The sequence below is a fragment of the Pantherophis guttatus genome, chromosome 7, assembly GCF_059756535.1.
Source record: "Pantherophis guttatus breed Tessera chromosome 7, ASM5975653v1, whole genome shotgun sequence".
Classification (NCBI taxonomy): Eukaryota; Metazoa; Chordata; class Lepidosauria; order Squamata; family Colubridae; genus Pantherophis; species Pantherophis guttatus.
In genome coordinates, this window is record NC_142069.1 from 16,509,818 (window position 1) to 16,532,644 (window position 22,827).

The following is a 22,827-nucleotide window of genomic DNA, read 5'->3' on the forward strand; positions in this document are numbered from 1 at the left end:
TATCTCTTGATCTGATCAACTCACATCCCCCTTCAAGATATCCCACTGACCTCCATTGGTTGACATCCCATGCAATTAAGAGATTATCAGCTTCTTGGTTAGATTAGTCTGTAATAAAACATTGCATTTGAGTTGAAAGGAATTCCTTTTCAAAGCAAGAATAAAAATGGCTTATCCTTCTCATCCGAGGACAAACATGGGAAGTTTTCATTACAAATGGGCAAATTTATTTGTTTATTTATTTATTAGTTCGATTTATATGCCACCCTTCTCCGGAGACTCACGGCGGCTTACAATGGGTTAAGCAATAGCCTTCATACTTTTGTATATACCTGCTTAGTAGGGCTTTCGGGCCCCCCAAGCGGTGTTCTTTTTCATACAAAGTCAGTTTATTGCCCCCACAATCCGGGTCCTCATTTTACCTACCTCGAAAGGATGGAAGGCTGAGTCAACCTTAGTTAGATTAAATGTTACCTCTTTTCGTCATCCTAGAATGGAATGGAATGGAATAGAATAGAATAGAATAGAATAGAATAGAATAGAATAGAATAGAATAGAATAGAATAGAATAGAATAGAATAGAATAGAATAGAATAATTTTTTATTGGCCAAGTGTGATTGGACACACAAGGAATTTGTCTTGGTGCATATGCTCTCAATGTACATAAAAGAAAAGATACATTTGTCAAGAATCATAAGGTACAACACTTAATGATAGTCATAGGGTAAAAGTAGACATTTGGGGGGGGGTTGCTTTGTTAAGTTTATTACCGAAATTACTTTTAGTAAGAATATGGACAATGACTTGGCATTATAGCTTTATTGCCTTTCTCTGTATTTTGGCTATTTAAATTAAAAGTTTCCACTGTCATGCTGGTCCCAGGGAATCTACAGCCGAGAATAAGCTTAATGAGTCGCTTGGCGTTTCTCTCTTGCAATCTCCATTGTATTAGATAGATTTGTCTAAACCATATTCGTTTCATTTATTTCAGCAAGGTGTATGCCAAAGACTGGCCGGATGCATTGAGCCTCACATGATTTATTGCAGCAATTTGTTTAAATCTATTTGATTCATTTTTTTTTTAGAGAGATGCAATTGTCCCTTTAAGCCAAGAAAAAGACATTTGTGGAGAATTATAAAGGTCTTTTCCTGCCCTTTTTCTCCTCCCTTTTAGCAGAGTTGGACAGTTACTCTCAAAATTTCTAACTGGCCCATAAAAGTCACCTTTTCTGAAAATTTTAGCACAGGATTTAACTGTACCTATATCTAGAGTGAAGGGAGATTTAGCATCATAAATTCGAGGCATCTTCAATCATTGGCTCAGCAGCAGCATCCAGTGGCCATGGGTGTCCTTGCATTTTGTTTCTCCACATTTTTCACCTCTCCTTGTGCCTGATTTTCTCCCTCTGACTCTTCTATTTTTCCCATTCTAGCTCACAGACATAAGAAACACGATATGCTGCAACCCTGTGACACTGAATATCCCGTGTTTGTGTACGAGCCTGCTATCAAAGAGGCCAATGGACTAATTGAGTGTGGAGCCTGTCAGAAGTAAGAGAATGGTCTTTATCTGTGCTTCTCAAGGGCAACCAAGAATTTTGCCCTTTTTCCTCCCATCCATACATGTTGCTTGTTATTGCCAGCACTAAAAGCAGGGGTGAAATGCTACCGCTTCATACTGGTTCGGCTGAACCGGTAGCGATGGTGGCAGGTGGTTTGGAAAACCGGTAGCGACGGCAGCACGAGTCTCCGCCCAGTCGTCATTACTTCCTGGTTTTAATCAGGAAGTAACCTGTTTTTTACCCTCTGCGCATGCGCAGAAGGGTTTGCGCATGCGCAGAAGGGTTTGCGCATGCGCAGAGGTTCTGTGTGCGTACGTGACGCGTGCATGCACTTTTGAACTGGTAGGGAAGGTAAGTAGATTTCACCCCTGACTTAAAGAGCAAAATAATAAATCCTGGTTAAGATCCTGACTGTTCCCTTCTAAATGCACCTGGCACTTAAGTTCAGTTACAGAAGTCATCACCCTGTCCTACCCTCATTAGATGGGTAGTACCTGGAGACAGGTATTCTTTCTAGTTCCTAACATTCTGTGTAGAAGGAAGAGGAAGTGACCTTGAAGGACAGGAGGAAGAGCCTCTACCAGGTTTGAACATTCTCCCTCCAGAAATCAGGATGACCCCCAACCCTGCTGACTTTTCATAAGTCCTTAAAGACCAAGCTTTGTGCCTGGAAGTAGAGCCCCAAGCTTGTTCAGGGACCCATTTAGTGAATAATTTAAACATTATGATGGGCACTTTATTCTTGGCTATTACATATTTGTATATATTAATTTAATTGTTTTTATATTTTAAATTTTGTTTGCTGTCCAGAGTAAGATAGGTAGCCCTACAAATGGAGATTAGACAGATGATGATGATGATGATGATGATGATGATGATGATGATGATGATGATAGGGGGAGAGAGAGAGAAATAGAGAGAGATAATGGATGGATGGATGGATGGATGGATGGATGGATGGATGGATGGATGGATAGATGGAACGGACGGACGGACAGACAGACAGACAGATAGACACCCAATAAAAGGAGCTTGAGTCTGGGCCAAGAAAGTAACTTGAGAAAATATCTCAGAGAAGCCCTTTCCTAGTTCACCTAAAGGGAGGGAGGAAGCATATTCAGGCTTGCAAACTATCTTCAGTTGTTATTATATCTGTTCCAATAAAAGTGGTTCTGGCATTCATGGAATTGATTTCATATGGATTCATAGTCTGGTCTACTTTGTAGGGCTGACACATTGGAACTCTTTCTTTTTAGAATCAGATAGAACATTTTTCAGGTCTTTTAATTCTGTGGGGATTGTTACAGATAAAGATCTCAATAAGTCTGTTCTTGTACAACGAGCACGATGATTTCAATTCTCATAAGAAAACCTCTAACCCAGTGTTTCTCAACCTTGGCAACTTGAAGATGAATGGACTTCAACTCCCAGAATTCCCCAGCCAGCATAGCTGGCTGGGGAATTCTGGGAGTTGAAGTCCACTCATCTTCAAGTTGCCAAGGTTGAGAAACACTGCTCTAACCCATCTGGCAATCATTGTATTTTGTGAGATTGCTTATTCTCATGGTGGAGTGCGTAGCACTCAACACCACTGTAGGATGAGCGACACAAAAGTAAACAATACTGGTTAAACATAGATATTTTTCATCTTGTCCACTACCTTAAAGCTAAACTAAATTTGTATACTTAGAAAATGAAGAAAAGCAATTCTTCAAAAATAAAGATGGTTATTTGCCATCTTCTTGGAACGCTCCATGCTTTCCTGTAACGCCTGCCACATTCCCACTTAAATTTGTTTAAAAAAAACATGTTTATAATCTGAAAATATTTGAAAGTGAGTAGCTGATTACTTAGATGGTGCGGATATGAAAGCTTGGAAGGCCACTAGAGCTACCAAAAAGAAGAACTACTGGCTGAAGATGCAAGTTGCTTGGAAATAGTTGAAAAGCATGTACCGTATTTTTGGAGTATAAGACGCACCTTTTTTTTCCCAAAAAAGAAGGTGAAAATCCGGGTGTGTCTTATACTCTGAATGTAGGCCCACCCAGCTTCTCAAACGGAGGTTTCAGAGGCTGAAAAAAGCATCAGAAAGGAAGCTTCAGAAAAGAAGCCCCCAAACAGAGCTTCAGAGGCTTTTTTTCTAAAGCTGCTTTGGAGGCTTTCAGAGGCAGGAAAAAAAGTTTCAGAGGCAGAAAAAAAAAGCAAAAAAAAGCAAGGCACAAAGCTCACAACCAAGGAACCTGTTGCTAAAATTCACCTCTGGGAACAGCTGATTGTGGGTATTCCGGGAGGCCGATCCACCTGCCAATCAGCTTTTTTCTTATTTTCCTCCCCAAAAACTAAGGTGCGTCTTATACTCCGAAAAATATGGTATTTGGAGAACTTCCACAAGTTTGCTGAAGGTGCTTTGAACTAATGACTTCTGTTCTTGGGAGAGAAAAGTAAAGAGTAACATATTAGGGACAAAAACATGTGAGCTATGATGAGTGAAGGTCAGGGGTGGGTTCTAATTTTTTTTACTACCGGTTCTGTGGGTGTGGCTTATTTTGTGGGCGTGGCTTGACAGTCATGTGGCAATTCTTTAGGATTTAGAGGTACTGGTCTACCAGGCTTTTAACTGCTTGCAGAGCTGTACCTGTTTACTCATTCATTTTAGAAGGCCCTGGTCTACCACCACACTGCCTTTTAACACTGATCAGCTGTAGGGTGAGCCTTTGAAGCCCCACGGCAAGAGTTTAAACAGTTTTTTTCTTTCTAGCCGATCAGCTGGGACTCGGGAGGCAGCAATAGATTGGGGGTGGGGCCAAATAAAAGGTAAGAATAACGCGGCGGAGGGCGGGAGGGCCCAGCTCCCAAACAAAGAGAACCGGTTTGGTGACATCATATCGTCACCGCTACCAGCTCGGCCAAACCGGACCGAACCGGGAGGAACCCACCACTGGTGAAAGTGATAGAGAAGATCCCTGGTAATTTATGAATATTTATTTTAGAAAAAAGCAAAAGCCCAAACCCAATATGGTGCAGCTGCCCAATACAGACACACAAACACAGATGCCTATTGGAAGGAGCTACCTAATACTAGTAATCCTCGATTTACAACCACAATGGAGCCTGACTGTAAAGTGGATTGCCCATGTGACCAATCCAATTTTACAACCTTTTCTGAAGCAGTTGTTAAGGAACTGTGGTTTTTAAGCAAACACCATAGTCATTAAGCAAACCCATTGTTTGCTATGAGCCAATTCTGCTAAAACCTGGAAACCATCAAAACTTTGGAACCAGGTGGTAAGTCCTTTTGGGGGAGTCCATTGGACTTTTGAACTGTCACTAAGCAACAGGTTGTAAATCAAGGACTATCTGTAGTTGCAGCGACTGCCTTGGTATGGAGTCTTTTTTGACTGGCGTGTTTAATGAGCATCTTGACGGCCATCGATGAGGCTTGCTGTAACTGCTCCCTATATTCGGACTGGCGTTCTGTCAAAGCACCTACACGATCCTTGCAGCTCCATAGTCTAAATGGTGGCATTGATGTATGGAAGGAAATGGCTGAAACAAGGTAGCCCTGAGTTGATTGCATTGTCACTGCTGCTAGAAAACTAGTATATAGATATGTTAAGTTTATATTTAACACAAAAATAGTTTGTCACAAAAGCAACTGCCTGCGAAGCAGCGGTGAAATCCATTTACCTTTGCTACTGGTTCGGGAATGGCATGCACAGAGGGTCAAAAACAGGACGTAATAATGTCTCGGCAGATGGGCAGAGCCTCCTGACGCCGGTGCTACCAGTTTGAGCAAACTGGATAGATCTGTCCAGATTTCACTGCTGCTGCGAAGGCTCCTAGATTGGGGCTGAAAGCTGAAAGCGGAAGCAGGATGCTCCGTCCCATATATGGGTAGACCAGCTTGCCCTGATAGAAAAAACAGTGTTTTTTATACTTATACTGGTAGATGTTAGTTTTAGAAAAAGCAATTAATTCATACCAAGTTACCAGCTCAATACTCCTTTGCAGGATGGTCTTCAGAAAAACCTGTGCATATGAAAACTTACATGAAACTTCCACCAATGTACTGATCCAAGGTCAAAATCTGTGGTGGCATTTAATATTAAACTAAAAGCAGGGGTGAAATCCAGCTGGTTCTAACATGTTCTGGAGAACCGGTAGTGGAAATTTTGAGTAGTTTGGAGAACCAACAAATACTACCTCTGGCTGGCCCCAGAATGGGGTGGGAATGGAGATTTTGCAATATCCTTCCACCAGGAGGGGAGGGAATTAAGATTTTGCAGTATCCTTCTCCTGGAGTGTGGTGGGAATGGAGATTTTGCAATATCCTTCCCCTGCCATGCCCACCAAGCCACACCCACAGAACCCGTAGGGGAAAAAATTGGATTTCACCTCTGACTAAAAGTATCCCTTTCTCTAGATTTTATCACGATTAAATTGTACCTATACATTTCCGGTAGAGGGCAGCAGAGCATTATGGCTCCCATGAGGTGACTTACAAATACCTCTTAACTTTGTCTATCAAGCTACCGTGCCACATTACTGTTATATGAGAAAGTAATTGATAGAAAACAAATAAAGATAAGTCAGTGTAATAAAGCATTTAGGTTCCTTGGGTGACTATACATACCAGATTGGTCACCAGTCATCCTAATAAACTCTTTACAATTGCTCAACCTCCAACGTCACTCAAAATAACTTATTATATATCAGCTAGACCTAGGAAACTATGTGATTGAGCATGATAAATTGACACTTAAAGTCTGAAACTTAATGTAGAATGTGTAACTCCGTAGCATCAGAGCATATTAATATAAGGCAACTGGCAGTTGGAACAGAGGGGGAGAGGGAGTAGAATGTCCCAGCCCGCAGGCCGGATGAGTCATGCGCTGGCCAGGCCCACACCCAGTTTAGTGAAGGGATAGCATCAGAGTGTATTAATATAAGGCAACTGACAGTTGGAACAGAGTTCCTTTCAGGTGGGGAGGGGGAGTAGAACATCCTTAGCATCAGAGTGTGTGAATACAATACTGTATATGAAATACTAATGATCTGATGGACATTTCGAAAAATCCTTTCTTAGCAAGCACCTAGAAGCCAAGAGGAACATACATGCCAAATTTCAAGTTTGTAGGCTTTATCATTCTGGAGATTTAGTGATGATTCAGTGGTATTTGGCTTTTATATAGAGAGAGTCTTCTCCAAAGACTATAAAAAAGAGCTTTGGGATCGAACTTTTCATCCCCTTCTCTTCACTTTCCTTACTTTGAAACACAATAGGGGTCCAAGATATTTTTATAGATGAGTGGAAACAGGTGAATTCAACTTGATAATTGACTAAGTTAGGCAGCCAGCCAGCTAATGTATCTAAAAAATGAAATGAAGCTACACCATCACTGACTTCATAGTATAAGGTAATGTTGGGGAGGAAGTTCCTGTTCCCATGATCAACAATACGTTGTGGGAAATCAAAAGTGGGGCCAATTTATCTAATAAGGGGCTGTCAAAATCTACAAGAATTTTGGGAATAGCAACAAGATCTGAGTCCCACCCCCAGCATTATGTATTCTGGAGGGACACCCATGCATGTTCGAAGGGGGCTGGGCTTGGATTGCAATGGCAGTCCACCATTTGCCAATTATGACACTGCCCTTTTTCAACTAATTCTGAGATAATTGGATCTAGTACAAATGAAGTTTCTCTTCTTTGGGCTGGAAGGATCTAGCCCAGGGGTGCTTAAATCTGGCCCGCGGGGCCACCCTAGAAACGGCAAAGGACCGCCCCGTGGTGCCTCTGACAGCAAAAATGGAGCTCGGGAGGGCCACGTGCAGCCCTCCCAGTCTCCATTTTCAGCTGTGACGGCCTCCTGCCGCCCTCTGCCAGTGAAAACAGAGCTCGGGGGGGCGCATTACGCCCCCCCGAGCTCCGTTTTCACTGGCAGAGGGCGGCAGGAGGCCGTCACAGCTGAAAATGGAGTTCTGGCGCCCGTTTTTGCTGGCAGAGCACTTGGGTCACCACAGACGCCCCCGACACAAGTGATGTCAAGCTGGCCACGCCCACTCTGGCCACACCCACCCCGGCCCCCGAAGTCAAACACAACCCTGATCCAGCCCTCAATGAAATCGAGTTTGACACCCCCTGATCTATCCAAGGGTATCTTGGCAACTTTAAGATTTGTGGATTGCAACTTCCAAAATTGAATTGATGAAGACGTATTTGTTTAACCTTATGGAGGGCGAAGAGTTATTCAATTTATTTATACTCGTGACAAAGGTTGGATGTCGCTTCCTTAGAAATTTATTTCTTTTTAATTAGATTCTCCTTTTTTTCTCTTTTCTTACACTTTCTGTTCTTCCTTCCCTTTCTCTTCCCTTTCTCAAAGTTTACTTTGTAATAGTTTTTACCGCTGCAGTTAAAATTCTTAATACAAATAATATTTGGATAAAAATATAACGTCGTCTCTCGGGGATGGGTGTCCTTCTCAATCTTGCAGGATGTTTTTGGCGCAGCAAGTTATGAGCAGCAATCTTCTGCTCTTGGTAACCGATGCCACCTGTGATTGCAGCAGCATCTTCCGATCTTTTGCATTGCAAGCTAAAGAAGTCAAATATATCTTTTCCCTGGCAATTCCCTGTACTGGACTGGAACTCTTTGGCAGTTCATTAGCACAAATGAAGTACGGATCTGGCGTTTTCCTTCATAAATCTAGAAGGGATTAATAGAACATGCTTCTGTTTAAATGCGGAGTGAAAACGGTACTGTTAAAAAGTGAAGTTGAAACAACCCTATATTCATCCTCTTTTAACGACCCCATGTGGAGTCTCGGCAACTGAATGGAGCTGAGTGTTTTTACTGGCCGATGCCTTTCCTGTTGCCAATGCGGAGTTTCTTTCAGCAGATATATTCCCAGTGTACCCAGAGAGAGAAATATCTGCCTCTACCTAGGATCAAACTCACAGCCTCCTGATTGTGAGGCGAGAGCTCCTCTTCTAGGCCATTACACCACTTTGAAACAGTACTATATTGCTAGTTACTATGTATAGTAATTTATTATTGCTTGTTACACTTTAGGAAAAGTAAAATGTGTGTGCTTTTCTAGATTCCATAAATCTTTTTTACGAAGATAAGTGGGAAAAATCTTGCTCTTTTCCAAATTCTCTTTACAAATTTAATTTTAAAGGTCTGTGGAATCAGTGGGGATATAGAAGGACAGGTAGTTCTATTAGAAACTACAACAATAAAAGCAAGATGCTTTTGATTTTATCTCTAGTGCTATGTAGAAACTACTTTATCAATTCTGTTGGCACTGCAGTTTTACTCAAGAGTTTACTCTAAGTCAGGATTTATTCAGTTACCGGTAACCTACATTTCTAGATCCGCATGAGTTACTATAGTCTAACTACTTCGTTGGATTGGCACAGTATGTTAAGCCAATGTTCTCAACTTTTGGATCAGAAATCCATAGTGATCTGCAACAGTGCTATAGATGGCCTGGTACAACTGCCAAAATAAAAACATCCCCACTCTTACCTAGAAATTGCAGGGAACTTAGCAGAACCAGTGGCTAAAACACAGTGGCTCAGTGGCTAAGACATTGAGCTTGTCGATCGAAAAGTCGGCAGTTCAGCGGTTCGAATCCCTAGTACCGCATAATGGAGTGAACTCCTGTTACTTGTCCCAGCTTCCGCCAGCCTAGCAGTTGGAAAGCACGTAAAAAATGCAAGTAAAAAAATAGGGACCACCTTTGGTGGGAAAGTAACAGCGTTCCGTGCGCCTTTGGCGTTTAGTCATGCCGGTCACATGACCACGGAGACGTCTTCGGACAGTGCTGGCTCTTTGGCTTTGAAATGGAGATGAGCACCGCCCCCTAGAGTCAGGAACGGCTAGTACATATGTGCGAGGGGAACCTTTACCTAGAAGAACCAGCATGCTAAGGATTAAAAAAAAAAGACTCCCTTGACTTAAATTTAGCTCCTGTCAGCTACTTCATGCACACATCCATGAAGTTTTCTTGATGATCGTATTCGTCATGGCTTATTCTAGGATTCTCCAGTAGCCTCCTATGTCAACCTTGCTTAGCTTCCAAGCCTTAGTTTCCAAGTTCAGCTCCCGCCTGCTGAGACTAACTCTTTATAATAACTTGGAAATGTTTGCCCTGAACCAGTGTGTGGGTGAGAAAAGGTAAAACATGCAGAAAATGTATCTAATGAAACATTACATCTGGTCTTTAGCTGATAAGCTTTACTTTAGCACAAAGAGGAAAACAACTTGCAGGCTGTGTCCCAAGACTAGGTGAAAGCTATTGCTTTCAACAGATTCAGCCTGCTGCCCATGTAGGAAGGTTCCCAGGGGTGGGCTTCAAAAATTTTAGCAAGGGGTTCTCTGTCCGGTTGCTGGGTGGGTGTGGCCATGGTGGGTGTGGCCTAGTTGGCCTCCTGCACCACAGCGGGGGGGACTCTGGAGGCTTCCTCCAGGAGGGCGAAAATGACTTCCCCAGGCTCCGGAGGCCCTCTGGAGACCAGGAACGGGGCCATTTCTGGCCTCCAGAGGGCCTCCAGAGCCTGGGAGGCTTGCCTTCCCAAACTACTGTAAGGCCCCATTTTTCACCTCCCCAAGCCTCCGCGCAGGCCCTGCACTTACCTGCATCCAAAATGGGCTGCATGGGGACTCCTGGGACGAGCGGGGTGGGAGGGATCAGCCAGGAGTGGGATTTGGGGATTTTCCGAACTGCAGAGAATCTTAGCTAGAGGTTCTCCTGAACCCTTACGAACCCCCAGCAACCCACCCGTGTGCCACCACCCCAAGTGGCCTCAATCCAGCTAAAAGTCATATAAAGTGCGCCAGATTGGTTATGGTGAAGTCCTGTCCATTTCAATATGATTTGGGGATATTTTTGTTAAAACATGGTCACTAATTCCAGCTCATCTCAACCGGGACTACTAACAGGGGTGGCAGAAAAAATATTTAGGAAACCTTCTTCCTGTGACAAGACTTTGTGGGTGGGCTTGTCCCGTTGCTGCAATATTATCCATGTGGGCTGAAGCTTCCTGCTTAGCTTGTGCATCAGGAAATGCTATGTATGTGATGGAAATACATTTCTGTAGGCTAGCTGGTATTTTTAGTTGCAAATTTAAATTATTGGCCAGCGCAGCATCCGCTGACTCTAGATATTTTAAGTAAGATGTCCCTATTTCTCCACTTCTAAACACTGCTATTAGCCTTAACAGCTGCGTACATAACAGTTCGGTGAAATGCGACAGGATGCGCTCTCAGAAACTAAGACGCCGACCGGACAGCTGCCATGCATTCCATCCAGAGGTAAGATCTGTCAGCTTTCAGTTACAGAATAATTTGCAGAAATTATAGAATTATATGTATGACAATACCCTTGTCACCCATAAAATCTGCTTCATTTCCCATGGAGCCAATCCTACCCTACTACTAGGGTTGCTGACCACCTGCTGGCCTTCTCTTTTTTTCAGGAAAATGCCCAAGAATGTGGAGGAGCTGCAGCGATTTCAACCTCCTCAACTTTGCTTCTGTTTCTGTTGGCAACAACAGCTCTTCTACTGCGGTGACGAAGTGCACTGCAGTCCTTACATTGAACCTGGACTGCTATTTTCACATGGACCACAAACTCATCACTCCTGAAGGATTTCCTAGGACTTTCTCACTTGTATTTACAAATGAGACAGGAGGAGGATAATAACTATCAGACAAAGCTAACCACTGACTCTTTCCATCTCTACACTAGAGAGATGTTCATATAAGGGTAGTTGATGGGGGAATTATATTTTGGGGGAAATAAGGGTAGTTGATGGGGGAACTATACATAATTATATATAATTATATTTTGCCCTAGTGTATACCGGTAGACTGTAATGAATTAGCTTTCTCGACCTGGAGAAAGGTGCAAATTACTGGATTTAAGCCTCTAATACAGATAATCCTCAAGTTACAACCACAATGGAGCTTGCCCATCATGGTCGTAACTCATGACATACATAAAGCAGGTTGATCAAATAACCAGCCTGATATAACGACCTTTTCTGCAGCAGTCTAACACCATAGTTGTTATGTGAATCAAGGGTTCACTATGGGCTGGTTTTGCAGAAAATTGGAATGCCCATTTTCAGCAAAAACATTGTAATACACAAATGAGCCCAAAATTTATGTTGCTAAGTGAGAAATTTGTTAAGTGAATTTTGCCTCATTTTATGACTTTTTTCAGCATATTTGTTAAGTTGATCTGGTTTTCCCATTGACTTTGCTTGTCAAAAGGTCAGAAGCGACCGTCATAAATGTGTCAGTTGCCAACCATCAGAATGTTAAATGTTATGACCATGGAAATGCCGCAATGGTCATGTGAAAAATGGTCATAAGTCACTTTTTTCAGTGCTGTTGTAACTTCAAACGGTCACTATGTTGTTAAGTTGAGGACTATCTGTACGTAATCCACTTGACTGCGTGACTCTGCAGTTGGCCATAAATGTAAGCCGGTCGTTGGGCACCCAAAGTGAGGCCTTGTGTGACTATGCGGGGGAGCAGTCATTGAAACTTCGAATCTGGGTTGTAAGTGCTCCCCAAAGTAGATCCGTCGGAATTTCAGTTGCTAAGTGACCAGTCATAAACTGAGGACTACCTTTTGCTCGGCTAAATAATTTTAAAGATTTGGACAAAACTGGTGAGGGATATCGGAGAGAATTGATTGTGCCTCCAAAATTGAACTTTGGCATGGGGTCGGTCAGTGATGTGCTCTGGATTTTTTTTTAACTATTACATTTTTCAGCCAGAGTTACGGCTCTTACATTTTGTTTCTAAACGCTTGAACATCTTATAGAATTACAATTTCCTGTGTAAATTACAGAAATAGTTTTAATAAGGATCAGACTGAATTTACAAATTAAGGCACACTCAATTTGGCAATGACAAATGTTTTCAAAAATGATTTTGGGAAAAAAAACTGTGGACTTTAAGGCTGCTGCCGAATTTTAATGAGACAATAGATCATATTGTTGCTTCCAGCCAGCCCCTTTATGCCAAAGATTTATTTTCCCTTTCAGACAAAAACTTCCTCGTTGGTAAGACTGCATAATAAATTTTTTAAAGTTATTAAGGGCATGATGCACATCTAAGACGATGCACCCATGAGATGTAGAAATTCTCTCTACTTTTGGAAGTTGCTTAGCTTTGTGAAAGAAACTATGGGCAATTTTTTTTCATGCTTGCTTGAGAGTTTATAGATTTTACCCTTAGGAATTTAAGTACCAGGTTGGTACACAGCAAAAAAAAAAAAATGATATTCTTACTGTATAAGGCTCAAAACAAGTTAGATGAACTCAACATGAGTGATCAGAAGTAAATCATCATCCTAAAAAGCACCATCAGAAGGACTAGTAGTTCATAAAGTTGGAAGCTATTTACACTATCAAATCCAACCTCCTCCTCAGTCCTAGAATCCAATTTTATTGACTAATAAGTTCCCCAAAAGAAATTTGTGACAAGAGTGTTTTGTTTTGCTTCCATGCACATCCTGTTCCCCATATAGTATTTGTACTATATATTGCATAGTCATGTTGACAAGCACAAAGGATTATTTTTGAGTTAATGCTGAAGCAACCATAAATTAAACTATTTACTAATGTGCATTACTTCACTTACACATGGATTTGTCAATTCATTTCAGGAAATGGTTACACAAACCCAACCTTTGCGTGTGACTGGGAGGTGATTGGGTCCAAATCAGTCACTCTGGGTTAGTGAGTTGGATGATTTATACATAAAATAAATGAAAGTATTTAGTGTTTCCTTGCTTTCTCACTCAAAGATGTAATAAATCATTTTCAAAACTTAACAGCAGGCAGCGAAAATTACAGGAAAACACCAAGATTGCATCTACGATATATTACAACAGCACTAACAATTAAACTATTACATCTGACTGGCATGTTTTGTCATTTTTTTTCTTCACGCGGCCTAAATTTTACCCTTCAAGTGTTAAGAATATTTTAATATTACTGGACACCTTGCAAGCATGTTAATCAGTTCTAGAACTAAGGTTAGGTAAAGGTTCCCCTCGCATATATGTGCTAGTTGTTCCCTACTCTAGGGGGACGGTGCTCATCTCTGTTTCAAAGCCGAAGAGCCAGCGCTGTCCAAAGATGTCTCCGTGGTCATGTGGCTGGCATGACTAAACACCAAAGGCGCATGGAACGCTGTTACCTTCCCACCAAAGGTGGTCCCTATTTTTCTACTTGCACTTTTTATGTGCTTTTGAACTGCTAGGTTGGCAGAAGCTGGGACAAGTAACGGGAGCTCACCCCGTTACACGGCACTAGGGATTCGAACCGCTGAACAGCCCACCTTTTGATCGACAAGCTCAGCGTCTTAGCCACTGAGCCACCACGTCCCTGCTAGAACTAAAATTAAGAATAATCTATCAGTAGGTAAGAGTATTTGACAAGAAACCCACATCCCATCTCCAGGTCCAGACAAGAGAAGCGTAAAGGGAGATAAGATGGTTCCAGTTATGGCATGGCTATGGACTTCAGATCACCAACTTAAAGCCTTCTTTCAGAGAGCTTGGACATAAGCAATTTACCGTCTATTGCCATAGACCTGGGGTCTTCAAGCTTGGCAGCTTTAAGACTTGTGGACTTCAACTCCCAGAATTCTCCAGCCAGCATAGCTGGCTGAAGAATTCTGGGAGTTGAAGTCCACAAGTCTTAAAGCTGCCAAGGTTGAAGAGCTCTGCCATAGACAAATAGATTTTGGAAATGTTCTTTTCATGAAGGTACAGTTCCTTCTGTTTTAGAATATTTAAACAGAAAGATAAAAGTCTCCATATCACGTCAATTGACCTTGGTATATGCACACATCATGCTAATTTGTCATTCTTCCATAAAACGCCGTCCTTCTTTTAAGGCAATCTGTACTAATGCATCTGTTCTTCCAATTCCAAGCCAAATATAGTTTTGGCACTGTTTCTTTTTTAATCTCTGAAAAAAACCCACATCATAGAATCAACCTTATGAAGCCAATTCTCCTCTGTAGACCATTCATATTTTTAAAACATTATTGTAATAGCATTCATTCATTTATTTTTTATTTATTTGTTTGTTTATTGCCCAAGTGTCTCAAGAATCAGACTAACAATCTTAGGGTAGATTTAAAAATGGTTCTACAAACTAGGTTTTAAAATCTTCAGCAAAATTAAGTGATGCACAGATCTCTTCACCACCTAAGTAGTCATAAGATGAAGACGATAATTATTTTAACCTGGTGTTCTGAAAAAAAGGAAGAAAGGTACAACATACACAGTCTAACTAAAACACAAGACTTTCTTGAACAAATTAAAAGGCAGACAATACTTGCTTATGGTTTCCGCATAATCTACAGGATTTAACGCAATAGTAATCAGCCTTTCATACCAATTTGTATCGATCCACTTACATCTGATTCTTTCCCCCCATAACAGTATTAACAATGAAAAGATTTCCTGATGGCTTCATACTTACATTGTCTGAGCAACTCTGATACAGGTAGAAAGATTAGACTCAGCACCACTTCAAATGCATAGTTGACAAACTCTGTCATACTCAGTACCAGTGTAGCCTGTTCAAGTATTCAGCCTAGCCCAGCTTATCATGTTAAGAAGGAAAAAAAAGGGATGGGGAAATCCTGCTAGTATCCCAGTTTAGTTGGGAGATCATTGTTTTCAGATGTCAGAAGATTCAGAGCAATATATATTATTGATTTAGATCAGATCTTGACCTCGATCAGATCTCTAACCATTTTACTATACTGTATTACAATATAGGATCATCGTTGCTTTATTTTTGAGGGGGTAGGGGGCATAAAATCTTATGGTAGAATAATACTAGAAAGACACACCAACCTTAGTGCACATTGGTGGCTGTACTTTAGCTTCATAATATTGCCCTTTTAAATCACTCCACCCTGTTTTAAATCAACTAGTTGTTAAATCAACTCCAGATGGATGATTCTTCTGATGCTGAATTGTCGAATTCCCACAATCTCACAGTACTCATCTTACTACCTGAGGCTGATGGAAATGGTTGTTTAATATAGAAAAAGATCCTAGATCAGAGGTGTCAAACTGGATTTCTTTGAGGTCTGCATCAGCATTGTAGTTCGCCTCAATGGGCTGGCCGGGGGGTGGAGGGGGAGATGGGACGGACGCCTCCTGCAGGACCCTGCTGGCCAAAATGGGGCATGGGGGGGGGCACGCGAGCCCCACACCCCCCCATTTTTGCTGCCAGAGGCATCACTGCTGCTGCCAGTCCTTTGCTATTTCCAGGCCGGACCCATGAGCCAGATTTAAGCACCCCATAGGTGGCTGCAGCCCAAGGGCCTTGAGTTTGACACCTCTGTCCTAGATAGTTGTAAAGAAAGGCAAAAGAGATTCAGATAATGTTTCCATTATCACATAGGCTGCCTCTAGGAATGCAATAATTTAAGATGGATCTGGGCTTGTTGCAGCATTTAGCTAATATTATCCATGCTTAGGACTAAGCAAGGTCAGGTCTCACCAATATGAAAGATCACCAGGGAATCCCAGACTAGACTGGGAAGTTGGGAGGAAAGAAACCGTCCTAGTACAGGTACTGGTTGTTCTGTATCATGCCAAGGAAACTTTGTAGGCATGAAGTCATCAGGAATCATAGTTGACTTTAAGAAGTCTTCATGTTCTGATCCAACAGGCGTACATTTAACTTTGTGAATTGTATGGCTAATAGATGAGCTGTTGTGATGTGGTTGAGCATTCAGATTTCTTCGGCTCAGGTTGTCATATTAAAAAAAAAAAAATCCTAAATGGTGGCAAACCTATCCTAGAACTTTCAGTATTTACCCCAAAGGTAAATACTCTGAAGAAACTCAGAAGTTCAGCTCTGAAGAAACTGAAGAAGTTTCTTGGATGAGAAGTGAAACGTCTTCAAAGAAAAACCAGAAAGTCCAGTTGCTTCTTGAAAAATCACCTTTGGGACAACCATGACTGAGATGACGGAGAATCTCGAGAGACTTGCAGTATTTACCCTTGATAAACCAACCGCTCAACAGATCTCAGATTAAATTACCTGATACATTCAGGTAGTCCTTGATTTACGACCATTTGTTTGATGGTTCAAAGTTAGGATGGCCTTGGAAAAAGTGGCACAGAAAACCCTGCTTGCACTTATAATTGTCACACCACCCTCGTGATCGCAATTTGGGCACTTGGCAGCCAGCTCACATTCACCAGCTGCAATGTCCCGCAGTCATGCGTTCACAATTTGCAATCTTTTTTTTTTTTGCCAATTTCCAGCAAAGAAAATGCTCGTTAAGGAAGCTGGAGTCACTTAATAACCACTATAAAAAATTGTCACAAAATTGGGTCTGACTCACAATCGCAACAACTTACAATAGAAATTCAGGTCCCAACTGAGGTCATAAATCGAGGACTACCTGCATGGGAGTGTATGTGAGTATTAAATTACAAATGCAGTTTTACCTCTTATAATTTATACTGGCATAAAAAGACGACGACAACAAAAAAGTGAAAATCCAATCCCGTTTTACATTTGTTCTTTTTATTAGAAGTTCAGAATACAACAAGTAATGGGATCCCAGTGGTTGGAGACCCCTCCCCAATCTTCAAAATCCAAGATGTGCTTTGTTGCCTTCAACAGTGAGCAATTAGAAATGAAAAGAAAATACTGAACAAGGCCACTAGTTAATGGGGGGAGCTGTATTATCTCAACTACGCTATGCTGAACCCTGCGCACACACCAAAAGAAAGCAAAGCAATCCTCCAGTTGCTGAGAGTAAGGCGTTCAGGTGCCAACCTGGGAGGAAGTCTCAGCAAGCACCACAGAAAAAGTGCCACAGCTATGCAGTTTTCATATTGGGACACAAAATATCTTCAACGGGAAGATCGGGAGTTAAGGACAGCAAAATGGTGCCTTGTATTCTGTACAGGTTCTGTGCTGTTTGGACTGGATTGCAAGTGCCACGTTCAGAGTGAGCATGGATAATCCAGAATAGGGAGATATCTTCTCTGCTGGTATATACAGAGATACACCTGTAAAAGTGCTTCTCAAACAGGTAAGCCTGGGTGCGATATGTGTTTACCACTTCCCCACCTTAGGTAAGCTATCCTTTTACCAGCTGATTCCATAAACACAAAACTCCAAAGTTTCTCGTAACTGGTTTCCCAGTTTGGTTGAAGGGATTCGGTTAATACTGTTCTGTTTTTTCAGAGTTTGGGATCGACACACTGAAATATATTAGGCTGCGATTTTTACCTGAATTTAGTATCATGATCCTCTCCAGAAACACATCTGTATTTGAATTTGCCTACAAGAACCAGTTAAGCACCTCCTGCAGGTTTAAATACTTAAGAGGAATCCATTTCAGAAGAAGAGCTAAGGGGAAGACCAAGGATTTCTTGATAAAAAATGTAACATTTTAAAACCATAACCAATTACCTTGCCCCACAATCGATCCTTGATAACTCAACTATAGGCTAAAATTATCTGTCCTTACGGTGAGACAAACGGCTAGTCTATGAATTCTGCATTTTGCTCAGATGTTTCTTTCTAGATTCAATATTGCTCAGCAGCAATAAGCAATACTTCTTCTCACTTGTCCTGTTGACTGCTTTGTTGTGTCATAACTCTCTCCTCTTCAAATAACTCCTGGCCTCCTACTGTTAAACTGGAAACATTTGAAAGCGCTCATGACTTCCTCTCGGCACAAAGCGCTACTTTAACAAGCAGAGGGAAAGTCTATCCTGTGGGTTTTGTTTGTGGCTTTTCACTTATTAAAAATAGTGCACAGTATTGTCCTAAGCCCCAGGAGAAAGAGGGAAAAGAATGGCAGTGTTACTATTGCAGCCCGCAGTTGAGTGAATTTAATACAGACAAGCGTGGTGTTACTGTCACTCAGCAACACACACACGCACACACAAACCGTAACGGATTAACACATAGACAGCCAGTCTTCTTCTTAGAGTAAAAAAAAAAAACCCAAAAAAGAAAAAGAAAGAAAGTTGCTTTCTTGTGTGTACTTCCCATCCCCCTTGAGACCATTTCCACCCCAGGCCAGATCACCTAGAAGGTTGGTACCCAACAATTGCACTTGGATAAACAAAACAGCACACCCAAAAGAATGATGAAACACTGATGAGAGACCCCCAAAAGGTCAGGATATATGCCACATTGTGCCTTAAGCTGTCAAACCCCAATGTAGCAAAAGGCCAATGAAGGAATCTTTTAAAAAAACAACCCAGAGGACAGAGAGCTTTGAAGGCAGGAGCCTTGGCGCCTTTTGCCTCTCGCTTTCTGAACAGGCTAATCAATTAAGCTCTTCTTTGCTCTCGGGTCTTGTGAGCAGCGGACTGGGTCCCCTGGATCGAGCCAATCAGTATACACCAGAATTAGGAAGAATCTACAGGATCCAGATGCCTGATTTCAGGAGTTTCACCTAGCTTTCTTGCACGTTTTAAGAGTTTGTGCAAAATAGAAACAGTGTGTGGTACTTGCATGTTGCAACCAATACAAAAATCCATCTCCCTCCCCCCCCCTTTAAAACATTTATAGAAACTTTTTAATCAAACAGAAAGTTAGAAATCTTATTTACATTTTTTTTTCTCCCAAAAGGGCATCTAAAAATCAACTTACCTGAACAAGATACAAATCTTAATTAAGCTAGGTTTTTAAAAAAAGAAAAGAAAAAATTGCCAAGCTCTTCCCCAAGATAACCTCTCTTATTTTCTACAAATAAATATGGCGTTGAACGTAAGCTGATTAAGAAAGGTGTTTTTTTTTTTTTCTCGCTTTAGTTGCAGATCCCAGGAATAAGTTAAGATTTAAGAATGTTCAGAACCAATTCACTCCATTGTTTGAGGTATGAATATTTCTCCCATCTCATACTTTATAAGATTCCCTGCAAAGCTTCCACACTATTGTAGGCGAAGTGTGGCTTGACTGCTCCCACGGTTCAGTTTTGGTTAAGATCCTCAACAGGGGACGGGTTTTTTTTTACTGCATCTCGTTGTCTGAGCAGCCTCCCCCAACGGTGAAACGGAACTCTTGAAGATTTGAAACGCCATGGAAGTGCACAAAAGCACCAGCCACCACGAAAATATGAAAGAGCTGATGGGAGTGGAACTGCAGGAGAGGAGGGGAAAAAACACACACAGAGAAAGAGAGACAGAGCGCTATTAGAAAATGGAGTATTTTTTTCAGAACAAGCACCAAATGATGACAGCAGTCTTACAAAGCTCCTAGAAAACAGGACTAGCCTGCTAAGGGACAAACAAACAGGAAGCTCCTTTGTTCCATGTCCTCGAGGCCAGTAAAGCCTCAAGTGGCAATTTGCACTTGTTCAAGGCTTAAAATGAGAAGGACAAATTTGCTGTGACCAGCTATTTCAAAAAGCTGCATTTCTATAGCTACAGTACATGCCATAGCTACATGCTGTCCCTGATGGTGAACACTGAGATAGTTCAAGTATTCCCCCCCCCCCACATTTCTGGAAAGCCAATGAATTTGCTAGGGGCTGCCTAGGCTTTCAACTGCCTAATCAGCCTTCTGTTTCACAACAGGACTAAACAGAGGCACTGCTAGAACCGCCTTATAGCTTCAAATGTTAGCATATGCCTGACAGGTCATAGCTATACTTACCCAGATGTCACATTTGCCCGGGAAAAATCTCTCTGGGATACGAGCAGCATACAAGCCAGCGCCAGTGATGTACAAACAGGCCATGAGGGCCAACCATCCTATCTGACCCATGGTGGCAGCCTTGAGGAGCCCTTCCGAGATGACAAAGTGCAGGGTGGGAATCACACCACTCAGGCCCAGGGCCAGGAACACTCCTAGGAGACAGAGTGAGGGCATCAGATTCAACCTTGCATAGAAAGTGAATCAGGGCAAAATGAGATCATGTGGTTAAAACTCAGGGTCTCGAAAGAAGAAAACACCAAAGCTCTTTAATGTCTAAATGGCTTTCATGAACTGATAGGACTTAAGTGTTCCAATTAATTACAGGTAGTCCTTGACTTACAACCGTAATTGAGCCCAGAATTACAGTCGTAAGTTGTGCTGGCTGGTGAAAGGGTCCTCGTGTGGCTGATCCACTTTGAAAACATTTTTGTGGTCATTAAGCGAATTCTGAGTGAATGCCACAGTTGTTAAATGAATCCACTATCCACAATGGGCGCTTTTTGCAAGAATAATTCATAAAATTAAGTAATTTTTGACATTCCCCCCCCCCGCTTTGGTAAATAGTACTAAACATATTTTGTGTTACATGCAAATGTAGCCTATACCCAATACCGCACACAAATCTAAAAATCAAAGAAATACCAAGTCCAAAATCACTTTATTCACATAATTTTTATAAACACCTCTTAAAATTAATGTAACGAATCATAACTTTAATTAAATAACTCACTTTCTCTTTTCAAAATTTTATAAATTTAATTTTAATCTTAATACCCAGAAGATGCACCCCAAAATCACCAGCTAGTATTTTTGCTGAGCATGTGGAATTTTACATGAAGTGCCTTAAATATCTCACATTTAGTGTAATTCGCCAACTGTTCAGACAAGTGCCAGAATTCATGCCCATTTCTTAGGCAGGCTTTCACCTGTCCTATTCATCAGATAGGCTTGACATCAATGGCTAGGTTTCTTAGCTTACAGTCCCACAAACAAAATGCTGAAAAATGGGTACAATTAGAACATACAAGGCAGGAAAAACAATCTTGTGATCTTTTCAGAAACAAATATATTCTGGCTTAAATGTTTGTAAAGAATAGCCAATTTGACAGCTTTATTCACAGTTAGCATTTCATGTTTGGGAGTTCAGTTTTATCTACATGCACCCCAAAATATAAGATTAGGGACTGATAACACTTTATATATGTGTGAAATGATATTCATAGGCCGTTAACAGATACGTTTTAACGTTTCACAAGGCCTTCTGCTACAGAAACAGACATGACTGGAATGTTACATTATGCAAATCTAAGTGACAATTGCATTATGCAATTTCAAAGGGGACAGCATCATTTATGCGAGTTCAATTTCTCATTCCACCTCAGACATACAATGTGTTGCAAAGACCATTCTAGAAACCTCACCTGCTCGTACTCCTCGATATTCAGGGGTTGCAAACATATCCCACTGTGAAACTATGATGGCTGCAATCCCCAGGACACAGATCACGATTAGATAGATGAAGCAGGGCTGAGGGTTGCAGTAAAAAGAATAATAAAGCCATGGGACGAAACTGCCCATAATGAGAAGAGCAATCCCAGAATAGTCCAGCCTAAGACAAAGGAGAAAAAAAAGTCATTTGTAGAGAACTTCACATCCTCTAGCATTCTTGTCTGCTCCTTAATCACACCTTTCATGGTGCTGATGCACCTAACTTTATAAGCAATAAGAACCATGCCTGATCTCATTTGTAATACAATTATATTCTGAAAATAAATTCTGGACACTGGTAAAAAGTATAGGAAAGAACATTTTTGGAGATCTGTATTCACCTGGCTTGTAAACTTTAAATGTAAGACATATATAGTCCATAGATTCCTGAAAACAAAACTTTTGCAAACCTTCCCAAACAGGAAAACTGTCTTAGCCTCTGAAGGCTTCCTTATTTCTTATCTAGCCCCAAGAAATTCAGTACAGGTAGTCTTCGAGATACGATCATAATGGCGCTTGCCCATTACAGCCGCATGTCACAACAGTCGTTAAGCGAAATGGGCTCACTTAATAACCCCGCTATTTGCTCTCCCTGTTGCAAATGTTAATAGCAATAGCAATAGCACTTAGACTTATATATTGCTTCATAGTGCTTTACAGCTCTCTCTAAGTGGTTTACAGAGTCAGCATATTGTCCCCAACAATCTGGGTCCTTATTTTACCGACCTCAGAAGGATGGAAGGCTGAGTCAACCCTGAGCCTGGTGAGTATCGAACTGCTGGCAGTTGGCAGAATTAGCCTGCAATACTGCATTTTAATCATGGCTCTTAAATGTTAAATGAATGCAAGAGTTGTTAAATGGAGCATAGGGTGCCTTGGGGCTGGGAGGATTCCACGGGCCCGGGGTTGCCTACCTCAAGCCTCCCAAGGCTATTCTTTTTGCCAGGGTCTCAGCAGTCCTTCAGCTTTTTTTCCCACCCAGCAAGCAAGGGGAGGTCAGACCAATCAGAATATGCAGGTCTCCAGCGAATAAGGGGAGATCCCA

The 22,827-nt window shown here is 41.5% G+C and overlaps 2 protein-coding genes across 4 annotated transcripts in view; one reads left to right on the forward strand and one right to left on the reverse strand.

Moving 5' to 3' along the window:
• CACNA2D4 (calcium voltage-gated channel auxiliary subunit alpha2delta 4) overlaps nucleotides 1-11,292 on the forward strand; it is a 202,427-nt gene extending 191,135 nt beyond the window's left edge. The window contains exons 38-41 of the mRNA XM_087873504.1: nucleotides 1,435-1,552; nucleotides 8,060-8,175; nucleotides 10,802-10,884; nucleotides 11,049-11,292. Coding sequence (XP_087729630.1) covers nucleotides 1,435-1,552; nucleotides 8,060-8,175; nucleotides 10,802-10,884; nucleotides 11,049-11,144 — 413 coding nt within the window. The 3' untranslated portion in view covers nucleotides 11,145-11,292. The remainder of the gene's footprint in view (nucleotides 1-1,434; nucleotides 1,553-8,059; nucleotides 8,176-10,801; nucleotides 10,885-11,048) is intronic.
• A 5,847-nt stretch (nucleotides 11,293-17,139) lies between these two features.
• ADIPOR2 (adiponectin receptor 2) overlaps nucleotides 17,140-22,827 on the reverse strand; it is a 36,267-nt gene continuing 30,579 nt past the window's right edge. For all 3 annotated transcript variants that reach the window (XM_034403448.3, XM_034403449.3, XM_060694477.2), the window contains exons 6-8: nucleotides 21,716-21,903; nucleotides 20,253-20,446; nucleotides 17,140-19,736 (exon numbers count right to left, since the gene is read on the reverse strand). In XM_034403448.3, coding sequence (XP_034259339.1) covers nucleotides 19,608-19,736; nucleotides 20,253-20,446; nucleotides 21,716-21,903 — 511 coding nt within the window. In that variant the 3' untranslated portion in view covers nucleotides 17,140-19,607. The remainder of the gene's footprint in view (nucleotides 19,737-20,252; nucleotides 20,447-21,715; nucleotides 21,904-22,827) is intronic.